Source organism: Oncorhynchus kisutch, linkage group LG14, assembly GCF_002021735.2.
Source record: "Oncorhynchus kisutch isolate 150728-3 linkage group LG14, Okis_V2, whole genome shotgun sequence".
NCBI classification, from domain to species: domain Eukaryota; kingdom Metazoa; phylum Chordata; class Actinopteri; order Salmoniformes; family Salmonidae; genus Oncorhynchus; species Oncorhynchus kisutch.
The window spans coordinates 27611269-27626372 of record NC_034187.2 but is presented as its reverse complement, the minus strand read 5'-3'; the positions used below and the strand labels follow the sequence as shown (position 1 = coordinate 27626372).

General features: G+C 41.4%; 2 protein-coding genes across 11 annotated transcripts in view; one reads left to right on the top strand and one right to left on the bottom strand.

The window, feature by feature from the left end:
• The window catches only part of LOC109904057 (transmembrane emp24 domain-containing protein 10), a 14838-nt gene extending 5533 nt beyond the window's left edge, over nt 1-9305 (top strand). The window contains exons 3-5 of the mRNA XM_020501154.2: nt 5700-5773; nt 8295-8421; nt 8588-9305. Coding sequence (XP_020356743.1) covers nt 5700-5773; nt 8295-8421; nt 8588-8709 — 323 coding nt within the window. The 3' untranslated portion in view covers nt 8710-9305. The remainder of the gene's footprint in view (nt 1-5699; nt 5774-8294; nt 8422-8587) is intronic.
• Nucleotides 9076-15066, bottom strand: mlh3 (mutL homolog 3 (E. coli)). 10 transcript variants are annotated; one of them, XM_020501149.2, is made up of 12 exons: nt 12018-15066; nt 11743-11844; nt 11562-11638; nt 11278-11382; nt 11080-11164; nt 10925-10993; nt 10638-10746; nt 10274-10433; nt 10141-10164; nt 9897-9975; nt 9673-9821; nt 9093-9241 (listed from the first exon to the last, which is right to left on the bottom strand). In XM_020501149.2, exons 1-12 carry the CDS (start codon nt 14713-14715, stop codon nt 9170-9172), a joined length of 3729 nt encoding a protein of 1242 aa, XP_020356738.1. In that variant the 5' UTR covers nt 14716-15066; the 3' UTR covers nt 9093-9169. The 10 variants fall into 10 exon arrangements, with proteins under 10 accessions (XP_020356737.1, XP_020356738.1, XP_020356735.1 ...); XM_031788171.1 differs by having other exon boundaries at nt 9103-9241; nt 9617-9821; nt 12018-15052; XM_020501148.2 differs by having other exon boundaries at nt 9076-9241; nt 9617-9975; nt 12018-15053.
• Nucleotides 15067-15104: the final 38 nt, after the last annotated feature.

Here is a 15104-nt window from a genome sequence, read left to right as displayed (position 1 = left end):
CTCAGCAGTCCAATCCCTGTACCTTTTGCAGAATATCAGTCTGTCCCTGATGTTTTTCCTGGAGAGAAGTGGCTTCTTTGCTGCCCTTCTTGACACCAGGCCATCCTCCAAAAGTCTTCGCCTCACTGTGCGTGCAGATGCACTCACACCTGCCTGCTGCCATTCCTGAGCAAGCTCTGTACTGGTGGTGCCCCGATCCCACAGCTGAATCAACTTCAGGAGATGGTCCTGGCTCTTGCTGGACTTTCTTGGGCGCCCTGAAGCCGCCTTCACAACAATTGAACCGCTCTCCTTGAAGTTCTTGATGATCCGATAAATGGTTGATTTCGGCGGAATCTTACTGGCAGCAATATCGTTGCCTGTGAAGCACTTTTTTTGCAAAGCAATGATGACAGCACCTGTTTCCTTGCAGGTAACCATGGTCAACAGAGGAAGAACAATGGCCACGACTGTCCATTGTAATGACTATTGTAGCTGGAAACGGCTGATTTTGAATGGAATATCTACATAGGCATACAGAAGCCCACGATCAGCAACCATCACTCATGTGTTCCAATGGCACATTGTATTAGCTAATCCCAAGTTTCTCATTTTAAAAGGGTAATTGATCATTAGAAAATCCTTTTGCAAAACCCGTAGCACGCGCTCCAGCAGGTGTATCTCACTGATCATCCCTAAAGCAAACGCCTCATTTGGCCGCCTTTCGTTCCAGTTCTCTGCTGCCTGTGACTGGAACGAATTGCAAAAATCGCTGAAGTTGGAGACTTTTATCTCCCTCACCAACTTCAAACATCTGCTATCTGAGCAGCTAACCGATCGCTGCAGCTGTACATAGTCTATCGGTAAATAGCCCACCCTTTTTTACCTACCTCATCCCCATACTGTTTTTATTTATTTACTTTTCTGCTCTTTTGCACACCAATATCTCTACCTGTACATGACCATCTGATCATTTATCACTCCAGTGTTAATCTGCAAAATTGTAATTATTCGCCTACCTCCTCATGCCTTTTGCACACAATGTATATAGACTCTTTTTTTTCTACTGTGTTATTGACTTGTTAATTGTTTACTCCATGTGTAACTCTGTTGTCCGTTCACACTGCTATGCTTTATCTTGGCCAGGTCGCAGTTGCAAATGAGAACTTGTTCTCAACTAGCCTACCTGGTTAAATAAAGGTGAAATAATTTTTTTTTTACATTTGTTAGCACAGCTGAAAACTGTTCTGATTAAAGAAGCAATAAAACTGGCCTTCTTTAGACTAGTTGAGTATCTGGAGCATCAGGATTTGTGGGTTTGATTACAGGCTCAAAATGGCCAGAAACAAACAACTTTCTTCTGAAACTTGTCAGTCTATTCCTGTTTTGAGAAATGAATGCTATTCCATGTGAGAAATTGCCAAGAAACTGAAGATCTCGTACAATGCAATGACCTACTCCCTTCACAGAACAGCACAAACTGGCCCTAACCAGAATAGAAAGAGTGGGAGGCCCCGGTGCACAACTGAGCAAGAGGACAAGTACATTAGTGTCTAGTTTGAGAAACGGATGCATCACAAGTCCTCAACTGGTAACTTCATTAAATAATACCTGCAAAACACCAGTCTCAACGTCAACAGTGAAGAGGCGACTCCGGGATGTTGGCCTTCTAGGCAGAGTTGCAAAGAAAAAGCTATATCTCAGACTGGCCAAAAAAAGTCTGAGATATGGCTTTTTCTTTGCAAAACAATAGCAAGATATACATATCTAATGAGAAATTTCAACAAACCTTAGTTGAGCAAAGCATTGTAAGACAGGAATGATGCATGCGAGACCGGGAATAAAAATCCCTTCTTGACGTTGCGAACCAAAACATCCAAAAGCTTAATCCTACTAACTGAATTAAGACAAATTAAAGTTATGAAGTGTATTTTTCAAACTATTCCAATAGTGTTTAATGTCCTAAAGTTGCCGCTTTTAAATTGGAATAATTATGAAAGTCGTAATCTATGCTATTCTCATTCAGATGTATTTTTAATGAGAACTATTTTAGGCCACAATAAGTGAAATTGAGCAAACAATACAACGATGTAAAAATTGAATGATCTGAGGAAAGTTTATGAAAGAAATTATGCGTAGTTGGCCTTGACCTATTTCCATATTATTCTATCATTGTGCAATCTACCTACAATGCATATACACTTGAAGTCGGAAGTTTACATACACCTTAGCCAAATACATTTAAACTCAGTTTTTCACAATTCCTGACATTTAATCCTAGTAAAAATTCCGTCTTAGGTCAGTTAGGATCACCCCTTTTATTTTAATGTGAAATGTCAATAATAGTATGATTTATTTCATCTTTTGTTTCTTTCATCATATTCCCAGTGGGTCAGAAGTTAACATACACTCAATTAGTACTTGGTAGCATTGCCTTTAAATTGTTTAACTTGGGTCAAATGTTTTGGGTAGCCTTCCACAAGCTTCCCACAATAAGTTGGGTGAATTTTGGCCCATTCCTCCTGACAGAGCTGGTGTAACTGAGTCAGGTTTGTAGGCCCCCTACTCACACATGCTTTTTCAGTTCTGCCCACAAATTTTCTATGGGATTGAGGTCAGGGCTTTGTGATGGCCACTCCAATACCTTGACTTTGTTGTCCTTAAGCCATTTTGCCACAACTTCGGAAGTATGCTTGGGGTCCCATTTGCGACCAAGCTTCAACTTCCTGACTGATGTCTTGATGTTGCTTCAATATATCCACATAATATTCCTTCCTCATGTTGCCATCTATTTTGTGAAGTATACCAGTCCCTCCTGCAGCAAAGCTCCACCACAACATGTTGCCACCATCATGCTTCACGGTTGGGATGGTGTCCTTCGGCTTGCAAGCATCCCCCTTTTCCCTCATCATAACGATGGTCCTTATGACCAAACAGTTCTATTTTTGTTTCATCAGACCAGAGGACAGTTCTCCAAAAAGTATGATCGTTGTCCCCATGTGCAGTTGCAAACCGTAGTCTGGCTTTTTCATAGCGGTTTTGGAGCAGTGGCTTCTTCCTTGCTAAGCGGCCTTTCAGGTTATGTTGACATAGGACTCGTTTTACTGTGGATATAGATACTTTTGTACCTGTTTCCTCCAGCATCTTCACAGGGTCCTTTGCTGTTCTGGGATTGATTTGCAATTTTCCCACCAAGTATGTTCATCTCTAGGAGACAGAATACATCTCCTTCCTGAGCGGTATGATGGCTGCGTGGTCCCATGGTGTTTATACTTGCGTATTATTGTTTGTACAGATGAACGTGGCTCCCATGAACCATACTTGTGGAGGTCTACAACTTTTTTTTCTGAGTTCTTGGCTGATTTCTTTTGATTTTCCCATAATGTCAAGCAAAGAGGGACTGAGTTTGATGGTAGGCCTTGAAATACATTCACAGGTACACCTCCAATTGACTCAAATTATGTCAATTAGCCTATTAGAAGCTTCTAAAGCCATGACACAATTTTCTGGAATTTTTCAAGCTGTTTAAAGGCACAGTCAACTTAGTGTATGTAAACTTCTGACCCACTGGAATTGGGATACAATGAATTATAAGTTGAATAATCTGTCTGTAAACAATTGTTGGAAAAATTGACTTGTCATGCACAAAGTAGATGTCCTAACCGACTTGCCAAAACTATAGTTTGTTAACAAGAAATTTGTGGAGTGGTTGAAAAAACTGTTTGACTCCAACCTAAGTGTATGTTAACTTCCGACTTCAACTGTAGTAGCCTAGGCTTAATAAGAGGGAAGGATGAGGACCAGAATCAGTTTATAATGGACCAGTGGTGTAGGCAAATCTGTTGATGGCAGGGCCAGCCCAAAAGATTCTGGTACACAATTTTGGCACTCATCATGAAAGCTTACCTAATACCTTTCTGGAATTGATCGCAAACAAACCATCTCATGTTAGCCTTATTTTAAAATGGATTACATTAATTTTTTTCTCAATCTACACACAATACCCAATAATGACAATGTGAAAACAGGTTTACATTTACAAATTTATTGAAAATAAGATACCTTATTTACATGAATGCACTAATGTTGTAGGCCTATGTAAATTCATTTAACATGTGACTCACAGACCTACAAACTGTAGGCTTATAATTAGGAGGCTAGAACAAAATGCCCTGTTATAACAGTAATAATCACAATAGGCATCGATAGCCTGTATAGACTAGAATAGTGGTCACCAATCTTTTCTTAGTCGACGCAATTATCTGCTGGGCGCGGGAGATACATTGTAGGTGCACTTTATTGTATGATCAATAGTCTAGGTTCCCAAACTGCGGGGGTCCCTTTTATATTAAAAAAACTACAGTCTCAAGCTAGGCTATATAACACTGGTCAGAGGTCAGTTGTTGTAGCCTATTACTCTGCGAGGCACATCGGAACAGAAATTTAAATAACACGTTTATTTCACTGGACTGATGGTGATGTGTCAGCGGAGGGAGGTAGAGTGCGAGTCGGAGTGTTGAATAACAGCTTTGTAGTGCTGATCATTGTACTGAATGTACTGACACTAAGTCCCTCGATTAGATCAATGCAATCAGTAGGGGGGACTGGAGGCCCTTCATGGGGAAATCACTGATATGAAATAACTTGGCAAATGCTCCAACATCCTCTTCTATACATGGTCTCTTCCATTTTTTTACTGTTAGCTTAGTTTGGCCATTTTACTTGTCTTAGCTAGCTAACCGTAGGTAGCCTACACACGGTATCAGTGCAAAGTGATGAGCCAGAACCTGCCTATTGTTTAGAAATTGAATATAATTAACATTTTATTAGGTTTTTCCTCCAATAAATAATCAAGCATTACATTGGCCTAAATACAATTGATTTTATGTATAACGTCCTTGAGTGTTCTGAAAGGCAGCTGCCAAATAATGTATTATTAATATCAATATCCCTTTAGTTTTCCCAACCCCTCCCTACTGCTTGCTATGAATTCCATCTGATGGTGTATGCATGTTCAGGCCAGTGCTTGACTGAAATAGGTACCAGTACTCATTTTGGGTCCCGGTATCATTTTATATTTAGGTGCAAGAACTCCAATTTTTTGGGGGGGAGCTAATATTGTATAGGAGGTGCAGGAACTCCAGCAGTCAACCATTTGAAGTGACTGTACTCAATTCCGGTGCGCTCTTTCAAGTAGGCTACTGTCTTTTTACCTAAGCACAATGTCCAGTTTGGAACAGGTGCTCAATCTGATTGCGCCTACCTAGGCCTACGCCCCTGCTGAGGACAGCAGTTAGAGCAACAGCAGCAGCCCATGATTTACAACCAATCACAAGACGCACAGCCAGCTCTGCTCATTGACCGTCACTCGCTCCAGCTGCACGCTTAGGCACACACAGATAGGCCTAGTCCACTACACATCTTTCGTGTCACAGCGTGAAATAGTGGAGACAAATATTTTTGAATAGCCTAAGTATCTTTTGTCAATGTCACGATTCCTCTCATCCATCCAGTAGCATGCGAGCCAAATGTGTAGTCTTATTTTTATTTTATTTGGATGGAGACAAGTGGCTAAAAAAGTTAATGTCAAGCCTTGCTTCAAGGGTTAAGAGAATATATGATTAAGCCAAAGTAGACTGGGCAGGATTTAGAAGCAGGGAATAGTCATTTCCTGGAATGTTTGGCCCCTGTACAATAAGTCTTTTCATTTTGGGGTCTAGGTACTGGGAGGGTCACAGACCAGCTGGTCAATTTAGACATGAAGCATGGTGTGGAGGCAAAGAATTATGAAGAGGTAAGTACCAACTGCCCATCAGCCTTTCTCCAGGTCCATCTGGATCAGATTTGGTGTGACCATGAGTCAACATGAAAAAAAAAACATGTATAATGTCAATGATGGTTAAGGTTCCTTTCACAGTCCTCTGAAGTGAACCCTGGAGTAAAAAAAAAAAGAAAAGCCAAAGAACTCAGTTTTTTGCATTCACACGGCCTTTGAATGAGGACTCGACTCTTTTGCTAGTTTACTTCACCTATTCTATTTTGTGGTCCGAGTTCTCTTTGCTATGTTAAGGAAACAAGACCTTTGAACATTAACTCAAATGCACTCTGTAAAAACCCAAACTGCAGTATAAGCCATTCCATCAGAACGATGTACAGTACCAGTCTCAAGTTTGGACACACCTACTCATTCCAGGATTTGTATTTTTACTATTTTCTACATTCTAGAATAATAGTGACGCCATCAAAACTATGAAATAACAAAAGGAATCGTATAGTAACCAAAGTGTTAAACAAATCCAAATATATTTAGTCTACAAAGTAGCCACTCTTTGCCTTGACAGCTTTGCACACTCTTGGCATTCTCTCAACCAGCTTCATGAGGTAGTCACCTGGAATGCATTTCAATTTTTTCATAAGTGAATTTGTGTAATTTCTTACCTTAATGCGTTTGAAATACCAAGTCCATATTATGGCAAGAGCAGCTCAACCAACAAAGAGAAATGACAGTCCATTACTTTAAGATATGGTCAGTCAATTCTGAAAAAGTGCAGTTGCAAAACCATGAAGTGCTATGATGAAACTGTCTCATGAGGGCCACCACAGGAAAGGAAGACTCAGAGTTACCTCTGCTGCAGAAGATAAGTTCATTAGAGTTACCAGCCTCCAGAAATTGCAGCCCAAATAAAAACTAATGTAACAGACACAACTGTTCAGAGGTGACTGCGTGCATTAGGCCTTCATGGTCAAAATGCTGCAAATAAATCGCTACTAAAAGACACCAATAAGAAGAGACTTGCTTGGGCCAAGAAACATGAGCAATGGACATTAGACCGGTGGAAATCTGTCCAAATTGTGTCTTTGTGAGACTCATTAAGTGAATGGATGATCTCCACATGTGGTTCCCAACGTGAAGCATGGAGGTGGGGTGATGGTGCTTTGCCGGTGACACTGTCAGTGATTTATTTATAATTCAAGGCACACTTAACCAGCATGGCTACCACAGCATTCTGCAACGATACGCCATCCCATCTGGTTTGCGCTTAGTGGGACTATAATTTGTTTGTTAACCGGACAATGACCCAAAACACACCTCCAGGCTGTGTAATTGCTATTTGACCAAGAAGGAGAGTGATGGAGTGCTGCATCAGATGACCTGACCTCCACAATCACCTGACGCCAACCCAATTGAGATGGTTTGGGAAGAGTTGGACTGTAGAGTGAAGGAAAATCAGCCAACAAGTGCTCAGCATGTATGGGAACTCATTCAAGACTGTTGGAAAAGCATTCCTTATGAAGCTGGTTGAGAGTGTGCAAAGGGTGACTACATGGGAGAATCTCAAAATATATTTTGATTACTACACAATTCCATATTTTATCATAACATTTTGATGGCTTTACTATTCTAGAATGTAGAATAGTACAAATAAAAACCCTGGAATGAGTAGGTGTCAACTTCTGATTGGTACTGTACCTACTCACATTTGACGCTAATAGATTGTATTTAGTTAATATTAACTTCTGATTATAATTTAACATGTAAGAATTATTGGTAACAGAATAAATAGAACTGCAAATTGTACACCAAGAGCTAGCATTGATTCACTGAATATGTTGTCTTCTCACATTATTCAAGCCCCACTTTCAAATAAACAATTCATGAATCTCTTAGCCTATAGATCTTGTATTGCAAACAAATAATCGGAATATTGTGTCCGTAAACTCCACACACATTTTGTAATGTCTGTGCATCCTTGACAATTGCTAATCAATATCCAAAAACAGCATGTTTTTTCCCCTCCACGAATCTGAACATCTCTCTTTTGTGGCACCAATGTGAGGGGTTATGGCAGGGGAAACAGTGTTGCAGTAGTCTAGTGTATGGTCTGGAAATAATGACAAGCGACCCTGGGGAGCCTTCTGTTCACATTGCCTTAAAGCGAACCAAACCAGACCACCTCTCGATGGTCTCAATTCAGTTCAGGGGCTCTTGAGGGTTCTGAGTTCATTTGGAGTGTTCACACTGCACAAAAATTAAGAACTGCACTACCTTAACAAAAAATTGTCTGAAAGGGTACCGAGTGTGAAGACACCCTAAGGCTAACTTTCTCTCAACTACATTTCTGAAAGCATGCTCCCACAGCTCTTTATCCACTCCGCAATACAAGTGTCATACACTGACATTTTCACACCATTTCCTACACTATTAAATTTGACTAAGGACATCCAGTGGTCAATCGGGGCTTTATTCTGTATGGTGCAATGTTTCGGTGGAAGAGAATACTCATGTTCAACTTGAATTCTTCTGCTCTTTTCAGATTGCAAAAGTTGAGAAGCTAAAGCCCCTAGAAGTTGAACTAAGACGCCTCGAAGACTTGTCGGAGTCCATTGTGAATGACTTTGCCTACATGAAGAAGCGTGAAGAGGAAATGAGGGACACAAATGGTAAGTGCTATATGGAAAAAAACCAAACCACATTTGCGGTCCATGCTTTCACTCAACCAGAAAATGTTCAGTGTCTTTCATGTTTCTCAATCTTTTTTTCCTGGTCTTGTGAAAATAGTCAAACCGACACATTACTTGGTTAAATAGATTTTTCCTCACATTGCAGAATCCACCAACATACGTGTCTTGTACTTCAGTATCTTCTCCATGTGCTGTCTAATTGGGCTGGCAACGTGGCAGGTCTTCTACCTACGCCGTTTCTTCAAGGCGAAGAAACTGATTGAGTAAAGCCATCTACGAAGCGGGGACCATGTTGAGGACGTTTGGGGAAATGGTGTGCAATTTGTGTGAGAGAAAGTTGGGTAGTAGCCCCCTATACAATTTTAATTTATTTCAGTCTTCTGTCAACTTCAGTTTTTTACTAGCCTCATCTCAGGCACTGTTTTGATTAGAAATACATGGATACATTGGTTTGAGATTTACTCATGCAATATTGCATGAAAATAAACACACATTTTTAGTGAGTGCACAAAGCCTCCCATCACACATTCAGCTATTGTTATGCAAAAATAAAGTGTCCCCAGTATGTCAGGTACATGGTTGTGTTTTTGATTAAGAAGGCTTTCACTCTGGGTGTCTTTCATATAGCTATAAAGCATTAAGACCAGTAATTACAATAAATGTCTCATTTAATGAGGGAAATCCTGTTTTTAAATGAATCTTTTATCATTTGACAATGTTGGCACACTTATCTATTTCCATAAAGTTCCCAGGCTTTGTACATTCTTCTCAGTTTTCTGAGGTTTGGTCTAGGTGGTTCCTGTGAAAAACAAGAATATTGTTTAGCAAATTAAGCTTGGCATAAAGCAATTTCTGATTGTGGAGCAAGACTCATTTGTATTTTGTTAATATCTGTAGTGACATGTTTGAATTTTTGATTTGTAATGTGTTGGACTGCAGGAAGGTTAGCTAATGGGGACCCTAATTACAAATTAAACAGTTCAAGTAAAATTCCACCCAAAAACTATTTTGGTATGTTTCATTACTCCATTGATTATAGTCCTGAAATGTTTTGCATGTCAGCAACCAAGTTGAAGATGAACTTTAAATACAGCATACCACCTATTTTAAAAGTTGTCTTAAACTTGATTGCTGACATGCAAAACATTTTGGAAATATATCAACAAATACCCACATTTTTTGGGGTGGAGCTTTCCTTTTAAGCTGATCCGTGCATGTCTATAGTGGTACCTCTTGGTCATTCAAGTGAAGGACGTCTACAAGCGGGGCGATGGATGGGCGGCCATGGGCACACTGGAAGGGCAGCTGGCATGAAGATAGAGCGCCTACCAGGCTGCAACACTCCTCCTTACTCAGGCGGTCATTGAATTTGATTGCACCTGTTTGGGCCATGACACTAATGAGAAACGTATACAAAGTACAGTATGACCACTGAATTAGAAAATAACACTCACCATGACATGCAAGGGAGGCGAGGACTTTAAGTACCGTAAGAGGCAATGTCCCTCGCACTCTGCCGGTTGAACGCAGTAACTGAGATGAAAGGAATAACACACAAAACAATAGAAATGTACTCACACACAAATTATTTGACAATATTCATCCTATTGATTGTTCTTTCAAACAAGACAGCATGGAAAACTATTCTCCTTTTAACTAAAGATTTTGGAAGAGTACACAGACCGCACTCATCCTCACCTCAATCTGCTCTTGAAGGTACTCCTGGAGGGCAGTTGCATGAGGTGGAAATGAATAGGAATGAGGTGATAATTAAATCAATAAGGAAATATTACAGGGTATAATCATTTTGCTGAGGTGGTATATTTCTCACCTCCACTATGGGCTTGATGATAGAACGTCTCCCCCGGCGGAGTTCATTGCTCTCCTTCTCTGTGAAACACATTGGCACCTTCCCCACCAGGACCTGGGGATCTCCTATCTGCGAGAACTGCATCTCCAGACCCAGACCCCTCAAGGATGGCCGGCAGGACCTGTCGAAAGGAACACCCCCTAATCCATATCATCAGAGCAGAAGCTGTGCCACCACCACTATAAACCCTCACTCCTAATTAAGTGGTTGAGACAATTGTCTCCACTTAACAGCTGGGAAAACCAACCGCACATTCACTACATCTCGTTTGGATGGTCAACACAGTTCCTCTGACCGCTTGTCTTAGAGGCAGCTAAGCGCTGACCTGAGCAGCCTCAGCTCCTCCTCTGTCACGCTGACCTCCAGTGGTGGGGCTACAGTGGATGAGCATAGCCGTCTCTCCCCCGGGGTCTCTGGATCATCCTCGTACGAATCTGCATCATTGCATACATAACAGAATGAGCGGTTACACTTTACACCAATTGCTCGTATTCCTACTTGGTAATGCTGTAATTACTACAGTAACAACACTGTATTAACATGTTGTTACAGAGTATTTCAGCATTGTCTTTGTAACTGCATAGCATCCACTTCAGGGTGGGGTGGTCTTACCTGCAACTAGATTCTCAAGACGAACTCTCTCATGCGCAGCGTGTTGATCCACTAACACTAAAAGGTTCCCTGAAATTCAAAAGGTGTGATCACTTAGAAAGAAAAATGCATGACTTAAAACTGGAAAACTGTTTAAACTGACACTCTCTCTGTACCATCAGTTTCGCTGCAGGCCGCAGGCTCTTGGTCTTGTGTGTTGATAAGACATGCAAGAAACTTCTTATCCACTTGATGAATAACCTAGAAGGTAAGAGAGAAATATTTAGCTAGTGTTAGAAATCACTTCATGGTGGGAAATAAAGCCACTGTATCAACACACTATCATATGAATCAAAGGGTAATGAGATATTTGCCTTCATTGAGTGAATCATGTCCTTGGAGAAGCGGTATGGAAAGAGGATGTTATGGATCTTCACAGCCAGTCCTTCAGCTTGCACACTTGATATGTCCACACCAACCTGGCAAGTCATGGGTTGTTGAAATAAGCAATAATGTTCTTTAAAGGGAAGTCAAGACAACCCACAATTTCTACATGTGGAAAATAAGGTTCCTAAATAATGTAATTGTATTTCATTTCTGGACTGAGGCAGGTAGTTTATTTGTACATTCTGGAGTGAAACGAGAGAATTTGGCTTACCATAGGAGGTCGTGCAAACACAGGGTTAGTCCACTCAGAGTACAGGGACGACAGCGAATTAGAGTCCTGAATGTCATCTTCAATAAAAAATAAAAAGAATAAGAAAATAAGTTAATAATACACACACATTAGTCTACTGCAGCATTCTGATCTACATTTTTGCCAGAAACCTACATTGTACCTCTATTGTCAGGACCTGAACTAAGAACACTCCCTGATTTGGATTTGGGAAGGAAGGGCAAGACTAGATCCATTTGAAATGGGTAACACCTGTACTCAATCCCTGCAGGGGAAGGAAGGAAGGAAAGCCAGGTAGTAAACACTAACACAAGCACTCATAGTCAAACATACATCCTTAAATATACTTTTCATACATAGCTTGCTACTGTCAAACTTGATCCAAACTTTAAAGTAGGCGTTAGACAGATATGATAAACACATGATAAAAGTTCTTACCTTTTTTGGAGATGACACTGATTGCCATGTTGGTGACATCTGACGTGCAAGATACTTGTGTCTCTTCAGCAGAGGGTGCTTCATATTTACTGAGTCCTGTCACTTTGTTGATGTAGACCAGCTTCCCCACAGCGTCGTCATAGTGATGCAGCCAATCACATGATGCTGTGACATTGTTCGCTTCCTTTTCATCTGGCAGAGGATTTGTACTGCAGCCCGGGATGAAGTCACGATTCCGGCCAGTGTTATTGTGTTGTTCTCCATTATTGATGTCTAGAATAGCATTGTTTTCTACAGTGTCCTGGGGACATATATCCTCATTTGAAGTGGTCTCTGGAGGATGTACAAATGCACTGGCTGCAACCTCTGTCCTTTGGTGTTTTAAATGAGAGAGTTTGGTAGCCAAAGATATTTCACTGCTCCGAGCTGAGAGAGATTTGAGTTTGGTGAACATGGAGAGTGTTAACGGGCTTTTGTGGTCTTTCATCAGATCTATACGTGACTCTGTGACATCCCTTTCTTGATCCAATTCAAGATAGGGCAAAACAGCCTTGGCATTCATAACCAAGTGTTCGGTCTGAGAAGCTGTGGCATCAATTGCTAAATAATTGCTATTAACGTCGACAGGAACTGGATTGGATTCGGTAAGCTTCCCGTATATTCTTCTGAACCTGTCCAGAGATCCAACCTCTTTATATAAAGCCAGCTTTTGACATGACATGAATGTAGAAATCTTTGAAGGGATGCCAGTGGGAAGGTCCTTACTTTCTCTGTTGTAAACGTGAAGATGGCCTGGGCCCTCCACCATAGGCCATTTTCGTTTTGTTGCAAGTGTCTCTCTAGATTCTAACGCTAGCCCTTTTCTACTCTGGTGGGAGAGACATTTCTGAGAGGGTAAACTGCTATGAATGTATGGATGTGATAGAAAGATTTTTCTGTGTCCACCTGGATTCAGTTCTGTGTCCTGTGGTTGAGGTAGTGTCTGTTTGATAGAGCCCATCTCTGACTGGATTCCCTGAGTGAGAGTACATGGTGCTCTCACAGTGCATCTTGAGAGGGATACATGCTCTCTTGCATTATCCTTCATCTCGGTTCCTTCTTCTATACTCATTTTCAGATTTTCTTCCATTGTCTTAAAGATAAGACTATGCTGAGATGATTCAGGACAAGAAATAGCAGATTTCAGATGTGCATTGCTTTCATTCTCTTTCGTAACTTCCTTGTAAGACTCCGAGTCCGTAACTGATGAATCTGTAATTGAATCATACTGTAGACCTTGGTCTGTATCTACTGAGCTTGGTCGACATTGTGGGTTTGTGGTATTATACTCTTGTTCCTGTTCAAAACCCGTAAGGACCTCCTTGTCCCTTAGTTTTCCTACTCTGTCACCCTGCTCTGATTCAACTCCATCACATGTCTGATAAACACTTTTCATCTTGTCAGAGTCTTCTATCTGCCGTCGATGAACAAGTTCAGATGCAAGGGTCTTTCCAACATTACATTCCAGGGTAACACCCTCCATGTGTGTTTGGACACCTTTGCCAATGGAGTCCTTAACTCCGTCTGTGCTAGCTGTTTGGCCACTAAACACATTCTTACAAATGTAGTCCTGGATATCCTCTGGGGAGATTTCACTCACCAAGTTCTCTCTTGTCAGGAATGCTTTCACCGCCTCGTCTATGCAGAACAGAATACTTTCCCAGTCTTTGAATTCAATCAGGGTCTTGGCGGGCTCAAGGCATATGTCATACTCAGAGTAGTGGCACATGATATTGATGACATACATTGCATGTAGCTCGGCTCCTCTTCTCTGCTTTGGGCTCCTAGTGGCAGGAGGTGTACCAGGGTTGTCATTCTGCCGACTTGAACTGCCTACTTTGCGTAGGAGAAGGTTCAGCAGCTTGTGGATGCGGGTTTTGAGAAGTAGCCTGTCATTCACATAGAGGAACTGTAAGGTGTTGTTGTAGTGGCCTTCCCGTCCTACATAACCGCTTAGTTCAAACTGTGCATGGGAGTGCTTGATTTCCCCAAGCTTTTGGGCCCTACCTAAACCATGGATCTGAACAAACCTGTAGTAAGTGTTTCGGGCTTTGGAGAGCTGCACCACCATGGTCCCTGTGCAGTCATTCTTCAGTGTGAAAGAGACAGAGGGGTGAATGAGTGAAATGGCCTCCACTCTCTGCCTGATCCGTTCAAACTCCAGCACGCTATCCATCCTGTTTCTCCTCACTGGCATGTTGTGGAAGAAGTTACAAATAACAACAGTCGTCCCTGCAGATGGGCGGGTAGTCTCAGCCTCAAACACGTCCAAGCCTTTACCATCCTTGAAGACTTTTACATGAGTCTTCACAGACATTTTGGTCCTGGATGATATCTCCACCAGCATGGCGAGATTAGCAATACTGGCAACAGCTTCTCCTCTGAATCCATAGAATTTGAGATTATCTAGGTCCTCTAAAGAACTGCATTTGCTTGTGAAGTATCTGTTTCCGACAGACTCCATATCCTCTATGTCCATCCCTGAGCCATTGTCTATAACCTGCACTTTGAAGGCTTCGATGTCCACCCTCACACCCACGCATGTTGTACTAGCATCAATACTGTTCAGAATAAGCTCTTCAACACACTGCTGTAATGAAAATATTGCTATTCCAGACCGAAGCTTACCCTGAACTTCTTTTGATAAACACTTAATCATATTTATAACGTTAGACCTTGGTTAATTTCTAAGGACAACAAGGAGCCACTGATGTGTAACATTAGCTAGCTATCCTGTTAACGTTAGCTAGCCAAGATTCAAACTAGTGCTTTCCAACCGACAATTTAGCTAACGTTACAGGTACGGGCGGCGGGTGGGTGTTTTAAATTGATACATACGACCAACGTTTGCAGTCTCTGTCTGGATTTTAAGTCGTTTGGAAGCCTCGAAATCCTCGACTTTTACTAAACATGTTCATTCCAGCAGCGACTGTTTACATTGTGAAGTCTATGGTAGCTTGCGCCACACCGGTTTCTTACCCTGTTTAAGGAGAAAACACTGCCCCCTAAAGGCATGAAAGACCATGTTCCTAGAGGACTGAATATTTT

Coding starts and splice junctions, on each gene's coding strand:
- mlh3 (XM_020501146.2), bottom strand. CDS start 14,715: ATGATTAAGTGTTTATCAAAAGAAGTTCAGGGTAAGCTTCGGTCTGGA. Junction 11,383..11,561: donor TGTTTGCACGACCTCCTATG/GTAAGCCAAATT, acceptor ATGACTTGCCAG/GTTGGTGTGGACATATCAAG. Junction 9,242..9,672: donor TTCACTTGAATGACCAAGAG/GTACCACTATAG, acceptor TGTTTTTCACAG/GAACCACCTAGACCAAACCT.